At 31.7% G+C, this 17728-nt stretch overlaps 1 protein-coding gene across 8 annotated transcripts; it reads left to right on the forward strand.

Moving 5' to 3' along the window:
- The first annotated feature begins 287 nt into the window (after positions 1-287).
- LOC148609483 (uncharacterized) lies at positions 288-13076 on the forward strand. 8 transcript variants are annotated; one of them, XM_088541916.1, is made up of 9 exons: positions 288-438; positions 5216-5279; positions 8599-8629; positions 8930-8991; positions 9663-9971; positions 10228-10337; positions 11031-11199; positions 11628-11731; positions 12836-13076. In XM_088541916.1, coding segments are annotated over exons 3-8 (753 nt in total). In that variant the 5' UTR covers positions 288-438; positions 5216-5279; positions 8599-8627; the 3' UTR covers positions 11729-11731; positions 12836-13076. The 8 variants fall into 8 exon arrangements, with proteins under 8 accessions (XP_088398042.1, XP_088398044.1, XP_088398041.1 ...); XM_088541915.1 differs by having other exon boundaries at positions 291-438; positions 5188-5279; XM_088541911.1 differs by lacking the exon at positions 288-438 and adding an exon at positions 4760-4928 and having other exon boundaries at positions 5188-5279.
- Positions 13077-17728: the final 4652 nt, after the last annotated feature.

The following is a 17728-nucleotide window of genomic DNA, read 5'->3' on the forward strand; positions in this document are numbered from 1 at the left end:
TATCATTCGAATATAAATAAATATCATAAAACTGGTTGCGTGAAAACTTTTTGTGCACTTTAGGATGCACAAGTTCGTCTGCACATCTCGTTGCATTCGTTTTACCTGGAATGTAAGTCAATAAATGGGCGATTTCACAAATTCACTATTATAATTATAAATATTTAATCTTCTTCATTGATGGGAACACCACAGTTAACATTTATAGGTTCGTGAGCTTATTGTTTTTGTATACATTGTATATTCCTATACTACATTTCTACCATGTAACCTTTTTTCAAGCAATAGCAAAAAATGGAAAAAAAATGTCTAACTTTTTGGAACCGCCATAACATACTAGATTCCTTGTAATATGATTATGACAGAGGACTTTAAAAACGCGGGACTCGCAAATACCATCCAAAAACAACTCCAGATAGTACTACATAAAAATATTATGTAAGTAAAAAAAAATGTTAAGAAATCAAATCTTTACACATCATCTACATCCGCAGAAACATATACAACAATGTTAAGATAGAAATAAAATAAGTGTAAACAGAAGTAAAAAACACATCAGCGTTAGGAAAATATAATTAAAGGAGGACACAATGCATTTTACCCGACTTTGGGATCGAGTTTATGTTTCATTTGTGGTGTGTTTGTTGTTTCAGATCATGTTTCACCTTACAAATAAAAAAAAATGGTTAAGGTTTCATTGGAAACGAATATTGTTTTGTTTCCAAAAGTAATTTTAAGTAATGATTTTAACTTGCATTTTATCCAATGCCGGATTTGTGAATAAATCATAAGTCGAATTTGGCACAAAATCATAAACAACTGCGATTTTTGCATTTCTAAAATGTTTAACTGTATATAAACACTGATGTGTACTCATTTGAAATTCTATTTCACACTGTTTCATGCATTTTAAACACCTTGCATATATTATTTTAATAAAGGGTCTACATGTAATAATATCAATGTACAAATATATATATGAGAAACCGTTTCATTTCATGCTTGATCAGAAATATGTTTGAAGACAATCTATCCTTTATCTCTCTTAATATATCGTAATGCTTTAGGTATGCATCAGAAATAACAAATGGGGTGGGTGTTTGTATTCAAAGCAATTTCATTGTAATCGAACGGAAGTTTGAAAAATTGTAATAAATGATTTAAATTTAATGTTGTTTCAAGATATTTGTTTGCAAATTCTGTTTATTCAGATGTGTTTGGCGAGAGTTATTTTACGCCCATGACCTTGATGTTCCCCGGACGATTTGTACCCAGTGAAATATATGTAGGATGATAGTAGTCTATAAAAAGAAACGGGAATTTCCGTTTTTTAGTTTTTGTTCGCTTGTTCGTTTGATTAATTGGATTATTTGTCGTTAAACTAGGCATCCATCGTGTCCTTTTTATTTCCAAATATCATGAACGATCCAGATTACCCGCAGATTATTTTTTTCTTCTTCAAAAAAAAAATCATTCGGGTGATAATGATCAAATAAAAGAAAATAAGCTTTTTTGGTTAAAAACAAAAAAAAGAAAAGGTATTTCCCAAAGATCGTTTTATTCTATTTTAAATATAGAATATAATAATAAAAAGACTTCGATCTTGACTTGTGATAACGATAATAATAACTGCAACTCACTTTTGGCTCGATTATAACTATTTTGCTTTTATTTTGTCATATATATATATATATATATATATATATACAAGGCAATCTCCTACATTTTAATAATGTCTGTTCATAAAACGTTTGCACTTCATTCATATTGGACAAAAGTGGAAGTTCAAAACCGGACTACTTTCAAACATGATTAAATATAAATATTACGATGAAAATTATATGCATCTTTCCGGGTTTTACTCTGATATTGCCATTTTCAACGCTAACTTCCCTTTTAGACTAATTCTTTTGAAAACTACCTAGGTTATATCAGTTCGGTTATTTTGTTAATCTTTAATATTTAATATAATTTTGCGTACGTTTTAAATGAATTTCAGAAATGTATAACCATTTACTGCTATTGAATGCCTTAATATATTTTCACAGTTCCATTTAAAAGTGCTCATGGTGATGGGAGTTTATATCCATAAAGCAAAATATATTTGAGCGTTTTACTGGATGAATATTTTAATGCCCGTTGAATAGCTATATAAATATTTGCTTAGCAATTAATAAAAGTATAACTTATAAAAAGCACTCTCGCTTTAGTACATGTTCAAATCAATTTATGATACTGATACTTGCAATCTCACTATATAAGCAAGATAAAGAGCTATGCTAAAGCGCTCACTGTAATTTGCATTCTTTACATATAAATCGAAGGTCTCATTTTTATTCAAGTGTCCTGCACACTAATACGATGTACGGTCTCGAAATCTAGGGTTAATTAATAGTGAAACATTACCTATATGTATACAGCTGATGCTTTCCTTTTTTCAGTATGCGAATAAACAAAGTAGTCGGAACAAAACGACATCTTTAATCTACATGCATCCATGCAAACCGACAAACGAATCGGCGATTCAACAAAAATGCCTACACTACATGAACTTGCAATAATATAATTTACTACATTAATCATCAGCAAATTTGTACGAGTTCCAATCGACTCCAATAAGCTTTCTTGTACGATTTTTTAGAGAGTGTACAGAAAGCCCGTGAATTGGAAACGCCTGTCCCATTTTAGGACAATTGCAGTGGCATTTTATTTTTACTTTACAGTTTTTACCTTAATAATGCCACTTATTATCCTGACTTTCCTTTTTGAGTATTCCTTTTGCCTGTTACCTAACGTTTATTAGTTATGTAATTAAGATATTACCTTTTATGTTTACGAAAGTGCATCAAAAGCCTACGAACGTTGTTATTGCCCTTACATCCGAGCATGAATAAAGTTGTTTTAGATAATTTAACGATCATACGAGGTCATTATGATACATTTTTCTTCAATCGTTTCTTGATCTTACTTATTAGAATTGATCATACTGACCAACTGAGTCAAAATCGTACCTAAGCTATAATTTTCCTCTTGGCTGAGCTTGTGTGTAAATCACATCTTTTGATATGAATATTTACAATGAGTAAATTGGGAGCAATTATCTAATCTGATACTTCAAATTTTAGATGTCGTTGATTTTATAGGCGTGTGAATTTCCAAAGAAACAATTAAAATTATTCAAATTGAGAGCGAAAGGTAAACTATGGTATATTATCAATGACGTTGATACAAAAGAGTCTCTTGTTGTAAACCAATGTCGATGATCCACATTTTTTTTTATTAACAGAGGGTGTGAGACAAAGCAGTGGTTTATTGTCACGCAAATTACATTTAGCTTTCATAAATGATTTAGTGTGATATTGAGTCTCATAGTAGGAAATGGGTATATAAACATTAAAAGCATATAAACTCTTCTGCTACTCATAGTATGCACTGCAACTTCCCCGATGTCTCCAAAAAGAATGTAATCCAGAGACAAAGACTAGACGTGGAAAACAGACATTCACAACAAAGAGCATGAAGTAACTAAAACCATACATACAAAGTAACAAAAGCAAATGAGCTACTCGGACTACATTAAAACTGGGAGCATGGACCACGTGCACCGATAAGGTAAGCGCCCTCTGCTTTTCTAGAAACACTCGCCGAGTTGCTCATAAAAAGTCAAGTCCGTGGTAGACAAACGAGGAAAGGAAAACTTTGACATGTTGAATAAATCAGTTTTCATGGCACAGATGGATACACCATAACGATCCACGAGTTCATGATGACGACCATAAAACATCTGTAGTGATGGCTTCAATTTTGTAGCAACATAACCCTGTTCCAGAAGCATATTTGTAAGAATTCTAGCGCGATACAAAAAAGTCTGCGTAGTTTCTGGCAAGCTCTGGCATATCGTATGATTTTTTTATATGAACACTCCATACAGGTTCTGAAGGGATGTTGCCACAGATGAAAGTAAAGTTGACAATTCTGAATGAAAAGTCACCACGTTTGTCGTAAAGTTTGGTCAGTAGTTGTCCTTTACCGTCGATTTCTAAGTGTATGTCAAGATATAAGACTGACTTCACAGTGTCTGTATTATCCTTTATCTCAAGTTCTTTGGGGTAGATACGATGTTTCAATTCCCCGAAATTAAGATTGTTTAAATATAATACGTCATCCATTTAGCGGAAACTGAGATTAAAGGGTCTAGCCAAACGGTATTCTTTCTTTCTGATCAGATTAGCTAAAAAGTCCGCCTCATAAGAGTGAAGGAATAGGTCATCAAGTAGAGGAGTACAATTTGTTCCCATTGGAATGTCGATCTATTGTTCAAAAACGCGTCCACCACACTGAACAAATATTATGTCGATTAAAAATTCCAGCATTTTCTAAACAATTTCCTCTGTATATTTGGAAGATGATTTGAAATTATTTCTTACATATGGCTTACCAAGATTAAAAAACATGGCAGTTTCAGATAGATATGAACAAATCTCAGATTATCAAAATTTCAAAGCACAGCAGAGATGGAAACATTAAAGTCCAATGCTATCGTCGACGATAATGCCAATTGAGGTACTGAGCAAAAAAAGTAATTACCGATGCTCGTAAAATCGGAAGTTCCTTCATCGCAATAAAAGGCTTGAAGAATATATCAATATTGTGTCGAAATTTTGAATTGAAATTAAATTTCCTGGAACCTATATAATACACATCAGGAAATAATTAATTATTATCAGTGTAGAGGTTATGTTACCTTCTGGTAAGACTTGGTTAAGGCAAATAATCACGTGTTTTCATGAAGCTAGTATAAAGCCATATAACAGTTATATATAAAGTATTCCGAGAGAATAGAAAAGAACTGAAAGGGTTCTCTGGACTTAAACAGATTAATATTAATGTACGTCTGTTACAACACGGAAAAGAATTATCAATTTGGAGTAAGTACTAGACAATATTCATAACTGATACATTTACATGTTGTTTACTTGTTTATTCTTTTTATATCGGGTATAATTACCTTACAAGATCATTCATTGATTTCACTATTATATTTTTATTAGTTGAAATCTTTTTATCTTACTTGGTCAAGACAAACTAATGCATTTCAGTGTATTCTAAAAACTATTAATCTACAAAGACACTTTATCTTTCTTGGTATGTTAGAAAAAATTTTAAAAGTTTTTTTACGGTTTACAGTATTCATTGCATAGTTTGCATTCATTAGTGTCAAAGGCCGGACTGTGACGATTATCTTAGCAATCAAGAACGAAGACCGAAGTTCAGAAAAGGTATAATGCCAATATTTACGTCTCTGTTTAAAAAAAGATTCATATCTATTTTACATCAGTTAACGATCGAAAAAAAAATAAACAACTTCGAGAAGATATTTTTTTATTTATTTATTAAATTACTTTTATTGCCCATCTTTCTTATGATAGAAAACACTCATAATTAACTCGGTTCCTCGTGTAATATTTTTTTCTCATTTGTATTATAACAAATAACATTTGTCTTAATACTTTTAAAAGTTGTTGAAACGTTTCGTAGTTCTTCGAATTTGAAATTGGTTTCGACAAGCAAGCACATAAGTATGTGTATTTGAAATCTTACTCGTACAAGACCGTTCAGATACACAGGAATTAGATGGAATAAAAGTTATAAAATAAAAAAAAAATTAATTTACAAATACCAGTTTGTGCACGATGAGATACTATTCATCTTAAGAATAACTCAATCATACATAAAAATGTATTACATTTGACCCTTTTTCTTCGGCAAAAACCTGCATTATTACTTTGAATTCAAATTCTACACGGCTGGTGCTTTAAAAGAAGGACGAAATTGCTTTCACAATACTTTTTTTCGTACGAGTCGTTTTATGAGAATACTTTCTAAATCATTTCCTTTTTTTTCTATTCGAAGAGCTCTCATATTGTTGAACCCTGCATTATGCAAATGTGAGTTCCGAATTTCGCAACATACCACGTGTACTCAAGTATTACATTCTGGACTATTAAGTGACAAATATTACCTTTTAAACAATGAAAAAATCCTGTCATAACACTTTACAAACATACAACACAAACCAAACTCGGTACTTGATATTAATTATGAATCAAAAAATAAAACGAGACAAAATATCATAAGTAACGTGTAGTCATATTTCTTTTCTAAATAAAAAAAACATGAAAGAAAATATTAAGTTCAGTAACAACTTCATAATTTTTCTCTGAACCCATTTAAAGTAGAATGCGCGTTAAAATTGTGTAAACTTGGTTAAGGCAAATAATCACGTGTTTTCATGAAGCTAGTATAAAGCCATATAACAGTTATATATAAAGTATTCCGAGAGAATAGAAAAGAACTGAAAGGGTTTTCTGAACTTAAACAGATTAATATTAATGTACGTCTGTTACAACACGGAAAAGAATTATCAATTTGGAGTAAGTACTAGACAATATTCATAACTGATACATGTACATGTTTACTTGTTTATTCTTTTTATATCGGGTATAATTACCTTATAAGATCATTCATTGATATCGATATTATATTTTTATTAGTTGAAATCTTTTTATGCTACTTGGTCAAGACAAACTAATGCATTTCAGTGTATTCTAAAAACTATTAATCTACAAAGACACTATCTTTCTTGATATGTTAGAAAAGTTTTTAAAATACTTTGATTTGCATTATTCAGTTCGCGTACTATTGGATACTAGTTATTTAAGAATAACACTATAATACACATACAGTACTTGTATTGAACATCATCTCCTGTGTATTCATATCAAATACACCGCTCTTTTTACGGGTTAATATTCTAGTTCCTTTTTGTTAGGGGACTTGTTTAAATATATAGGAACTCTATATCTATAATGACTATTCATGTCATTTTGGTTGCCTTTAGAAACATTTAATTTGAGGATTCTCCATACTTTTTACAATTAATCAGTTATTTTAATTGATTTAATTCATCTAAATGTTTGTAAAGGTATGACAACTTTATAGTGCAATAAACGTTGATTTTGGTTAAGGCAAGCTACGTAATATTATGTTTTAAATTTTCCTTGTATAAAAGCTGTTCATGTACAAAATTCAATAATTTGTCTTGTGTATGTGAGAACTCTATATTTATAATGGATGTACAGTAGTACCGTATATATTTACATTATTTTTATTCCCTTTAGAACCATATAAACTCTCTCTTAACCATCGCCTGAACTGATTCTTACATGCACGTGAGAGCCACATATTTGTAAGAATACAATTGTAATCAAATATTCCCAGTATTTCTAATTGAATACCAGGAGATATACGGTTAGAACATGTGTCAGAGTGATCCCCAAAACAGATTTAATGCTAAGTGACGTTTTCAGATCAGAACCAAGACTTCTGAAGTTAAAAAAATGGACATTTCAAACAATTATAACATAGGATCTTTTCATTTTACACACATTTAAACAGACCCTTTTTTTAATAATGATTTGAAACAAAAATGAATACCTCAAGACTTCAAGGTGATACCTAATCAAACGTTTTATAAAAAAAATATGTAAGAAATTATGAAGTTTTGTATGGTTAAGGCAAGGTATGGCGTTTTAGCTTTTTTTTTATATAATATGCTCACGAATCTGTGTTCTCATTTGTATTTATTAACAACTTGTTTTAGGAAATTGGAGCGCAACATCATTCTTTGCTGACCATTGAACCCTCGGGAAGAAATTATCTATTTAGAATAAGTTTAAGTATCATATTTGAAAATTTTATTGTCTATCTTTTGGTCGGATATCATTATCGATTTTAAAATTCATTTCAGTTTTTGGTACATTGTGTTGTGATGATAATTTTGATATTTTCATATTATAATTCTTACTTTTAAGACAAGCTATTACATAATAAGGTATTTTAAATCATACTTGTACAAAAATCTTTTTTTTTTCTTTAAGATCGTTAGTTATTATGGTAGAAATGTGTTCAGATAAAACACTTGAATTTGCGCACCATAAGATATCTGCCATTTTAAGAACAACTCTTGCATATATAAAAATTATCACATTTGAAGTTATTTTCTTTTTTGTATTCACGCAATGTTCATGTTATTACTTCTGAATCTAACAGACAAAGCTTTTTTTAATACACCAAACTAATACTATTGTAGTTTATTTAAATAACCGCACACATCTGTGTAGCAGTTTAAGTGTACAAGAAGTCAGTGCCGGAAATACGGGCGGTTGTGTACGTACGATTAGTGTTTGCTGAATTACGGATCCGGAGGGAACCGGACTTGTAACTCGTCCGCCGCTGTTTTAAGAGAACACACTTTGTCAATTTTGTGCAAATTAGGCCGAAAGAAACAAAATTAATTAGATCCGTGTAGTCCCATTATCCCTTTTAATCATTTGTTTAAATCATATTGATCTGACCAAGTTATTGATAAGTCTGACTACATACTCTGGTCTCGTAGACTGTAAACTTCGAACCCCTATCCACTCCAATTTTCATTTTTTTTTCAGGATTCGGCTCTGTTGCTAAAATGCATACGATTTAGTGTTTGTTCATTTGTTCAATCATCACTGAATAATATTTTTTTAAATTTCATTACAGCCTCAGAGATTTATTTGAAAACATAACAAATGTAAGTAATATCATTCTGGTTATTGTTTAAAGATTTATCTATAACGAAAATTCAAGAAATGTATCGCGAAACAATTTATTCGAAAAAGTCTTACTTTTTTATAATGTTGTATTTTTCTCCCTTCGATATTTGAGTGAAAACTCTCATTTTTATCCTAATGTGCTCTCAAGAATTACTTATTTTGTAACGATGATATACAGGTAAAATTAATCAATATGTTTCATACAAATTCAGGAATAAAAATAGTGTCCAAACTTTCACTTCAATTATAAGGTAATATGCGTTTTTAATCCGTTTTAGGAAATTGGTAAGAGAATTGGTTACACTGATAGTAATGCTCAAATGTTTGGCTTTTCCAGAAAGTAAGTTGACACTTTTAAACTTTTTAAAACTAAAGCCTTGCAATAAGGTCAATATAGACTGCTTACATAACAGCTCCAACAGAACACACTGTACATTGGTAATAGAGGGTTTTAAGGGTCAAGGTGGACCAGAGACAGTACAGTACTTACAAGAAAAAATATACTCACGATATAAAAAACAATACATGAGATAAAGAAATAAAAAAGGCAGATAATTAGTGGAAATAAGCGGACATTTCAAATATTATGTGAAAACTGTGATCAATGGTGTAATCAGAAAAAGTTATGACCTGATGAAGGCAATAAGTCTGTTCTCGGCGTTCTTATTGCGGAGAATGAATAATACTATACATGTAAGTGATTGAATAATTGACAAAAGGAAACAAATTGTCACTGTGTTTGCGGAAAACAAGATCAGAAGGTCGGATAAATTCCTTCTTTATGACAATGTCTGCCTTAAAGTTGGCTTTATCAACTTATAAATACCCAGATCAGGAAAAAGTGGATACAACTAAAAAAATCAAAATCCCGATATCTGTAGAAAAAAGTTTATTATTGCCTTCTACCGTAGAAACGTTAATTACAACAAACCAAGCTTATTTTAGTTATTGCAGTTAAGAATTTTGCTGGGTATACCCGTCTGTTGATGGTTTAAACTTGAATATTTTTAGTTACATTTCAACTTCTCACATATCCTATTCGCTTTGGAGAAATTGTATCCATGTCATGTTACCGTCCAGGGAGTGATTTTCTATACGCAGCATGGCTGGATAGCTCTACAAAAGATTACCTATCGTTTGGAACTCACTCTACAAACATTTCCAAATACGAATCCAGATTTTACAACACAACAGGAGGGGTTGATTATATAATCACCATTAAACATTTTGATGACAAAGATGCACAAATGAAGTATGAATGTGAAATGAACTTCCAAAACCATGTATTTAGTCCTTTGGACGAAAACATCACATTGGTTTGTAAGTACATGTTTATAATAAAAGAAAAAAAACAACACACTTGGCCATTGCATCTCTTCAATGATTATTGCATTTATTATTTCAAGAAGCACTTTGTAGATACATGAAATACATTTAAAAGCCCAGAATTGATTGTTATATCTGCATTGCATTGTCGTCTACCGTTTGTTAATACTGTTTAAATAAAAATATTAATCACGATTGACGATAAAATCGTCAAGTATCATCACAATATCCATACACTTCTTTACCTTAGATTTCCCTGCTCAAACAGACATTGAAATATATGTACCAGAAGACGATGGCAACGCTTTGGTCGTAATTAGAAAGATTTGTCCAAAACCTACATGCAGAATAATGATAAAGGTATTAACAGTATATTAACTAACTTGTATATTAATGAGAGTTTTTTTTTAAATGAAAAGAAAAATAATTTAAAAACCTAAAAATCATCAGCAATCTGCCATTTATTATATACATAGATTCGAGCTTCAGCTGCGAACATGTTACATGTAACATCTTATTTTTACCTCAGATTGAGGAGACAAAGTTTAAAAAAGAAAAGGATGCATGAAGAAGTATCGGTTGCGCCCATATGGTATATGAAGAAAACTTGATATGTATACTGTATATATATTGTTGTAAATCTCTTGCAGATATTTAGTCACCGACATGTGGTTTAAAAGTCACGCGCATTTTTTTATCACCAACTGATTAAAAGTGTTCTCTTCCTTTTCTTACGAATTTTCATCATGTAGTATAAGAATGAAAGAAATCGAATTAGAACATTCTAAAACGATAAGTCACGTACAAAATGTATACTTTTTATTAGTATACTGCACACTTTTCCCTCATTCGGCTCTTTCTTTTGTCGAATAGATCGTAGCCATGTTCGCAATGATAATAACTAGGTGTACAAGGAAGTTATACTGTTTTCATAATCAGAGCCTGAATCTGAAGTTGAACAAACAAAATGAATATAACTATCATACGAAAATGATATATGCCAATTAGATTTGATTTTTTATATTGTTAAAAAAAGTTCTATTCTATTTCTAGAACAATACACCAGTTGACTCTAGCGGAGAACTGGAAACGATTTTTACCGGATGTTATAAAGCTGTATTTCAATTCAACAGTCGATACATCTGTTACTCGACGTACCTACTATGTTCAGTGAATGGTATCAGTATGAAGTACTCTATAGATTTTAGAAAAGATTGTCCATGTAAGTTTTCTCTTTAACTGAAGCAAGTTTTTTTTCAAATATAATAACCACGTCATCATGACTTTGCATACATGTATGTTCGTTGCTATGGTATAAGTTTACACAGTAACTGTTTTGACATTCAGAATACTTTAACTATATCCAGTCGGTAACGTGTGGGGAATGTAATAATGCTCATAACTAATTAAAATAATTTCAAGATGTAAACCTACCTTTTGAAGAAACAACACATTTGTAACTCTGGACCTTCAACAAAATTGGACGGGTAAGACTGATATTATATTTTTCCTACAAAGTCTAACTTCGATGAATAATTTACTGAAACTATGTTGCATTTGCAGAGTCGAATTTTACTCAAGATATTTAGTTTTTTATTTCACATTCGATGTACCATTATTTTGTTTGCTTCACTTGTTTTATAATTATAGGCTTCCCCACGGCGAGTGAACCGTCATCAAAAGATCATTCATTTGCGCTTTCAGTCATACCCACTGTTTTACTAACGTACCTTATAAAAGAAATATGTTGAAAGGTTTGTAAAACAATTATATATAGATAAATACTGAACAGTTTACGATATTTCAATCAACGTACTTTTTTGGCATAAACCGTCTCAGTGATTTCAAGATATTTAAAACTATGGAATTCGAAATTATTAATAGAATTTCTTTTTTTATCCCGAACTATAAAGGAAGTTTTCAAGGATTAATAGGCTTTTAGTACATGTACAATGTTTTCCATAGCAACCTTGAATTTGTCCCACAAATGATATTCCGGCTTTTGACAAGATGCAAATAGCGTTACTAGCATAACCCAATATTAGAAAGGCGAGGGGTCTTAAGTCCTCTTATGTGGTAGCCATTTGGTTAAGGGCAAAAATGGTAGAGTGTCCGGCCTGTAGCACGTCCCCACTCTTACCTGGTACGAATAGTGATAGACCGAGAGATGGTTTGTTCTTTACCGAAAAAAATATTAAGAAACAAAACTTTAAAATGAAATAATTTTACAGCTCTGAGCTTAAATATCAAAGAGCCGATTCTATTTCACATTTGTTTTTTAAAGTGATTGGCATTATTTTGAGTTCTGTGGTAAGTAATCAATCAATCAATCACCCAGACTTTTAAAATAGCATGACAATTTGTTATCATATTTACGGAATGCAAGCCATTTTAGTATTTTTTTTTCAAACGGACGTACCCCAACAATACACGGCAACCTGGACTTATTTGGGAAGAACAATAATATATCATTTTTCTTTGAAACTTAAACAATTTTCTCTTCAGTAAGTACCTTAATGGTTTGAAATAATTTATTTAAAAGTATCCGCACTTCATTGTACGTACAGTGACTCCAATAAATCAAATATTTGAATTTTAAGTCTACTGCTACCCATTGCTCCAATAGGACAGTAAACCAGTTTTTCGGGTGGGAAATTACTCTGAAATTTTTATAAAAATTATTTCAAATCATTTAAATACTTCCCTTCGCTTAAGATTAAAAACGAAGTCAAAGTCGGAAATATGAAAAAGGACTATCGTAAAAGATCTTATGGCTTTGGCGTAGTTCTCCATTACTTGGACAAGGTAATAATAGTGTTTATTAGTGATGAACTGTTATGATTCTCTTTCATTTACAGGAGTGTTATTGAATAGACCCTGGTACTGTGATCAGTAAAAAACTGAAGATGAAATAAATGCAGTGTAAAACAGGACAGGGTGTTTGGACTAAAGTACAGAGCGTTTTCTTTTTCCAGGTGGCATTTAGTTTTATTGATGGAATGACAATATCTTGAAGAAATATTTCAGATAGTAAAACTATTCCTAATTTGTAATTAAATTGTATCTATGTTTCAAAATGATAGTGTTTACGGTTCTTTATCTGCATTTGCAGTATCCTTTGAATGGCCTTTTTAATGCTTATACTCGGCGTCACATAAATAAGATACTGTTAAAATTTGAATAAAAATATTTTCTACGATTTTATTGACACCTACCGTCGTTTAACTTGCGGTAAATGACTTGTTAATGTGTTTAGCCAAACGGCTTCTCCCTAAACATTGAATCGTTAAATTCCGGTGAGATTTTAATTCTCGGTCCCAATATTTACATTGTCAATAGTCGGCCAGGTTTACAGTTATTGGGTTGCTAGGAGATGTTGTTTAGGTTTTAATGGTTTGTCAAAAAACCAAAGAACCCAGAATGCATCTCGGCGCTAATTCGGATATCTCGGATTTATTCTACGCCAACATCGTACGACACCGAGAAGTTGATCAAGCAGACGATTGTCACCGGAGTTCGACGGGAACTTACGAATTTCGTTTGTAAACAAATCACCCCGTAGAAACCAACATGGCGGATATTAGTATAGGATTTTCCCGTAAGGATTTGTTACGCACGATTTCAGCCAATGAACGACTCGTAGGAACTATCATATTATGCATATATGCGAACTATCGTCTGATTTAATAAAAGAGAGACAACTCTAGCGGAAAGTCCCGACAGTTTAAAAAATGGAGCTTCAAATCGAAAATGTGCTGTTTGTGACGTCGAGTATATATAGAAACGATTTCAATGTAATGTCTGCATGGCAATTGCTCCAATTTTTTTTATTTTATTTTATTTCATTTTATTTTATTTTATTTTGTTCGTTTGATTGTTTGTTGTTCAATTATAGTACTTTCATGGAAATGCACATGCAAGTAAGGAACATTTTATTAACATACCGCTCACGACAGTATCTCGATTACAATCGTCTTAGAGTATGTATATTTCAGTCTGACAGCATATAACTGATAAAATCTTTTGCACATACTCAACTAAAAATTGACTCGCGTAACTTTGATTGATGTAGGTGTTGATGGAAGGGTGCCGCGCATCGGCCATTTAAATAGTCAGGATCGAAATTAAGGTTGATTTTGTATTTTTCGGTAGCCTCTTTGTGCTGGTTTTAAGTCGTTGTGACAGTAAGCGTTTTCCTTTTACATACAAAATATGTTCCCACCAAATAAAAAATCCCCCGAATGGACTTACTTTTAATATCAAACCCACGATATCAACTTGCGTTCTATTTTGATTTGTACGTTTAAAATTATAGTCTATTACGTAGTGTAGGAAGCGATCTGCAAGTATAGAGTTGTCGAGTTGGTGCTCATCAGGATGGCATGTCTGTTGAAAACTTAGCAATTGTAATGCCAAAAGAAAAATGTTATCTGTATATTTGTAATTGGATTCAAAATTGTTTTTCACTCTCTCAGACTTATCGAGACTATGACAAGGTACATGTATGTAGACCTGCTTTGTAAGAAAGGCATTATTGAATTGATCGTTTCAGTCTTTCAGCAGATGTGGAAAAGTATAGAACAATGAATGCCCCCCCCCCTAAAGAAAGATTTCGTATTACAGTTGGATAATCACAAGTGCATTTTAGGCCAAAATGTGATCCACCCTAAATAGTGACCTTCCGCGAGGTCAGAACTATTTCATGTCCTACGGCGATAAAAAAAAAAATGACGTAAGAAATGACAAAATGTGATCCACCCTAAATAGTGACCTTCCGCGAGGTCAGAACTATTTCATGTCCTACGGCGATAAAAAAAAAATGACGTAAGAAATGACAATGCCATTTATAAAAAAAAACTATCTCAAGTACAAATGACCGAATTTAACAAAATCTTGGAATTAGAGGACACTTTTTATAATTATAACAAACATAAAATATTTAATTCCGTGAGTTTTAACTTCGGAATAAAAAAAAAATTGGTTTGTCATAATAGCGCATTTTAGGTACAAAAAATGTTCCCTCGCGGATTATCTTTTAAATACATTAAAATCTTGGCTATCATTCTATAACGGTCGCGATTTAACTCACAAATGAAAACAAAAAAAGAACGTGACTTACTTTCAATTAGTCCAACAATTTGTTTTATTCCGATTTCAGTATTATAACCCCGTAAATTCACTTTTCCCCGTTTTAGGCTTTGAAACTTACAAACTGTAAAGGAAACATTTTAAAATATTGAAAAATAGCAGCAAGTGCTGTTTTTCGTATTGGTTTAATGTTGAATCAGGAACAGAAAAACGTACCTTATTTTTATTGGGTACGATGATTTTTAAGTTAAATGTTCCATGCATTACTCTACAATTTCTTTATTCCAATTTAACACATTTTTGTCAGTTTTAAGCTTCGAGATCTACAAACTGTAGAGAAATTTTTTATAATATTGAGAGAAAAAAAGCAGCGTGGGTTGTTTTATTACCGCAAATCGTCCAACTTGAACAAACATGATTTCAACAGCGGAACAATATTTATGCAGTCGATGGAAGAAAGTGATGACTTAATTCTCAATTCGAATAGTGAAGTTCCAAGGTTTACTTCTTTAACCACATATTATGCAACACCTGAACTGCCTGAACGTCATGTGTCGACGATGCAACTTCGATAGTTCACGCCAGTCACGGACAGATGCGTACATAAATTGCACTGTACATGTAAATGTAGGCTAAATGATACAAGAGAATTAGTCTTTGAATATAAGCGTGTTACATGTACTAAAATAATTAACATGCAGGGGCGGGGCATATATTTTGAAACGGGGCTCCAGACTATTATTTTCTAACTTTTGGAACAATCTTTCAAACATAAAAGGGGGTTCGGATCTCCACGAAACCTTTGACCCGCCTCTTTTAAACATCAGTCTGTATCACCATTATAAAAGGAAATAGAAACAGCAGGAATTATGTCTATTCATCTATGTGATCTTTTTTTGTCGTGAGTAGTTTCGTCTTCTTATGTAATTTGTTGTAAAAAAAAGAGTTTATAGCCTTGTATCATTTGTAATTTGTTGTAACATTTCTCAATACGTCAGAACCATGCCACATTTGATCTAATTGTCACTAATCAGTTATGGTTCTTAGAGAATTCCCTACGTTCCAGAACTAGATTCCATAAATGCATTTACCGGTTCAACACATTTAAAAAAAATTCCCAAAAGTCAGGATTGAATTATAAGGATTAAACAGCTATTTTCGGTCGAAAATAGCTGTTTAATCCAGTAGACTCAAAATAGGTTCTACATTGCAAACTAATATTTTGTGGGTAGAAAAGGTTTGACAGATGTATAGCCATTTCAAGCATGATAAGTATCATTCATAGGCTGGTGCAGACCACAACATAACACAGGTACTTGGGGTCGGGATTTCTCTTTTTTTTTATTTCTTTTTTATTTTATTTTATTTATTTATTTATTTTTTATTTTTATTTTTTTTTTGTTAAAAAGAAAATAAAATACAAAATTATGTGTTATAACAGCAAATATTGCACTTATACTATCCATATATCAGAAAACTTTATATGGATATTGAATGACCCCAAGTACCTGTGCAACATAAAAAAAAATTGAGGTAGTTTGCAATATTACACATGTCAAAATTGGAAGAGGTGGAAAGTGGGGGGCTCATCTCCATGATGTATAGACTTAATTAATGGGCCATATGTTCACATACATGTAAACCATGTAATAAAACTATCATTGTGTATTGAAAATGATATTTCCACCATATTTGCAAGCTGTATGTTTTACTAACTATAAACATCGTAGTGTTTACCTTGAGTACTCACGTGCCAAAAGGACAACACATTTCAAGCCGATCTCTACAGAAAGGAAGAAATAAAGTTGTGTTGATGACGGGTAGAAAATTAGAATTTTTCGTGAAAATGTTGAGATTTCAAATTAGGTAGAATTAAAATTGATGTTCCCTCTCGAATTTCAGCGTATATAGGCTTATTATAATTTCTGAAATCATAGAATTACATTGAATATAATCCTTATCTGACTCACAAAACTTTGCCGCTTTGAATTTTTTACAAGTTTAAATCAATTTGTTCTTACTCTATGGTATTTTAGCTGTAATGGGCTGTGAAGGTGGCTACAATGTTTAACAGGAAGAATTTATCTACAGAACAAGTTACATCTTCTGAATTGGTGAAAAACAAGGGCCGACAAAAAATGTTGAAAACGCCGCCACATTGGCTTCCACAACAACCCCCTGTGATTAGATACATGTATTTACCTACGGAGAGGCTTCCCGTTATCCAACTGTTAATTTGCATTATTATAATTTTTTTTTAAATCCACATCAAGTCAAGATGTCACTACCTGTATAGAAAATATCGCAATAATTTTATTGTGTTCTTGTGATTATAGTATTGCCATGTTCGAACATTTATGTAAAACTATGAAATGTTACGATGAATTCGACATGCAGCCCGAAAATCAGTCGTGTCTGTTGTAGTCATTACGTTGGCATAAACATAATAGGTGTAGATTTAACAATAACATTGAATTTTAATTTTACATGTAATAAAAGCTCTATTCATTTGTATATATACAAAATCACACACGAGCTTTACAGTTGTTTCACGAATCATTGAAGTAAAATGATAATCTCCGCGTAAAATAAATCTTTTGTAACCGGATTTTAAAAGTAACGGTTATAAATTAAATATGTAAACACAAAATAGTTAAATGGGT

This window comes from Perna viridis, chromosome 8, assembly GCF_037379345.1.
Source record: "Perna viridis isolate PV_CMFRI_1.1 ecotype Kerala chromosome 8, ASM3737934v1, whole genome shotgun sequence".
Classification (NCBI taxonomy): Eukaryota; Metazoa; Mollusca; class Bivalvia; order Mytilida; family Mytilidae; genus Perna; species Perna viridis.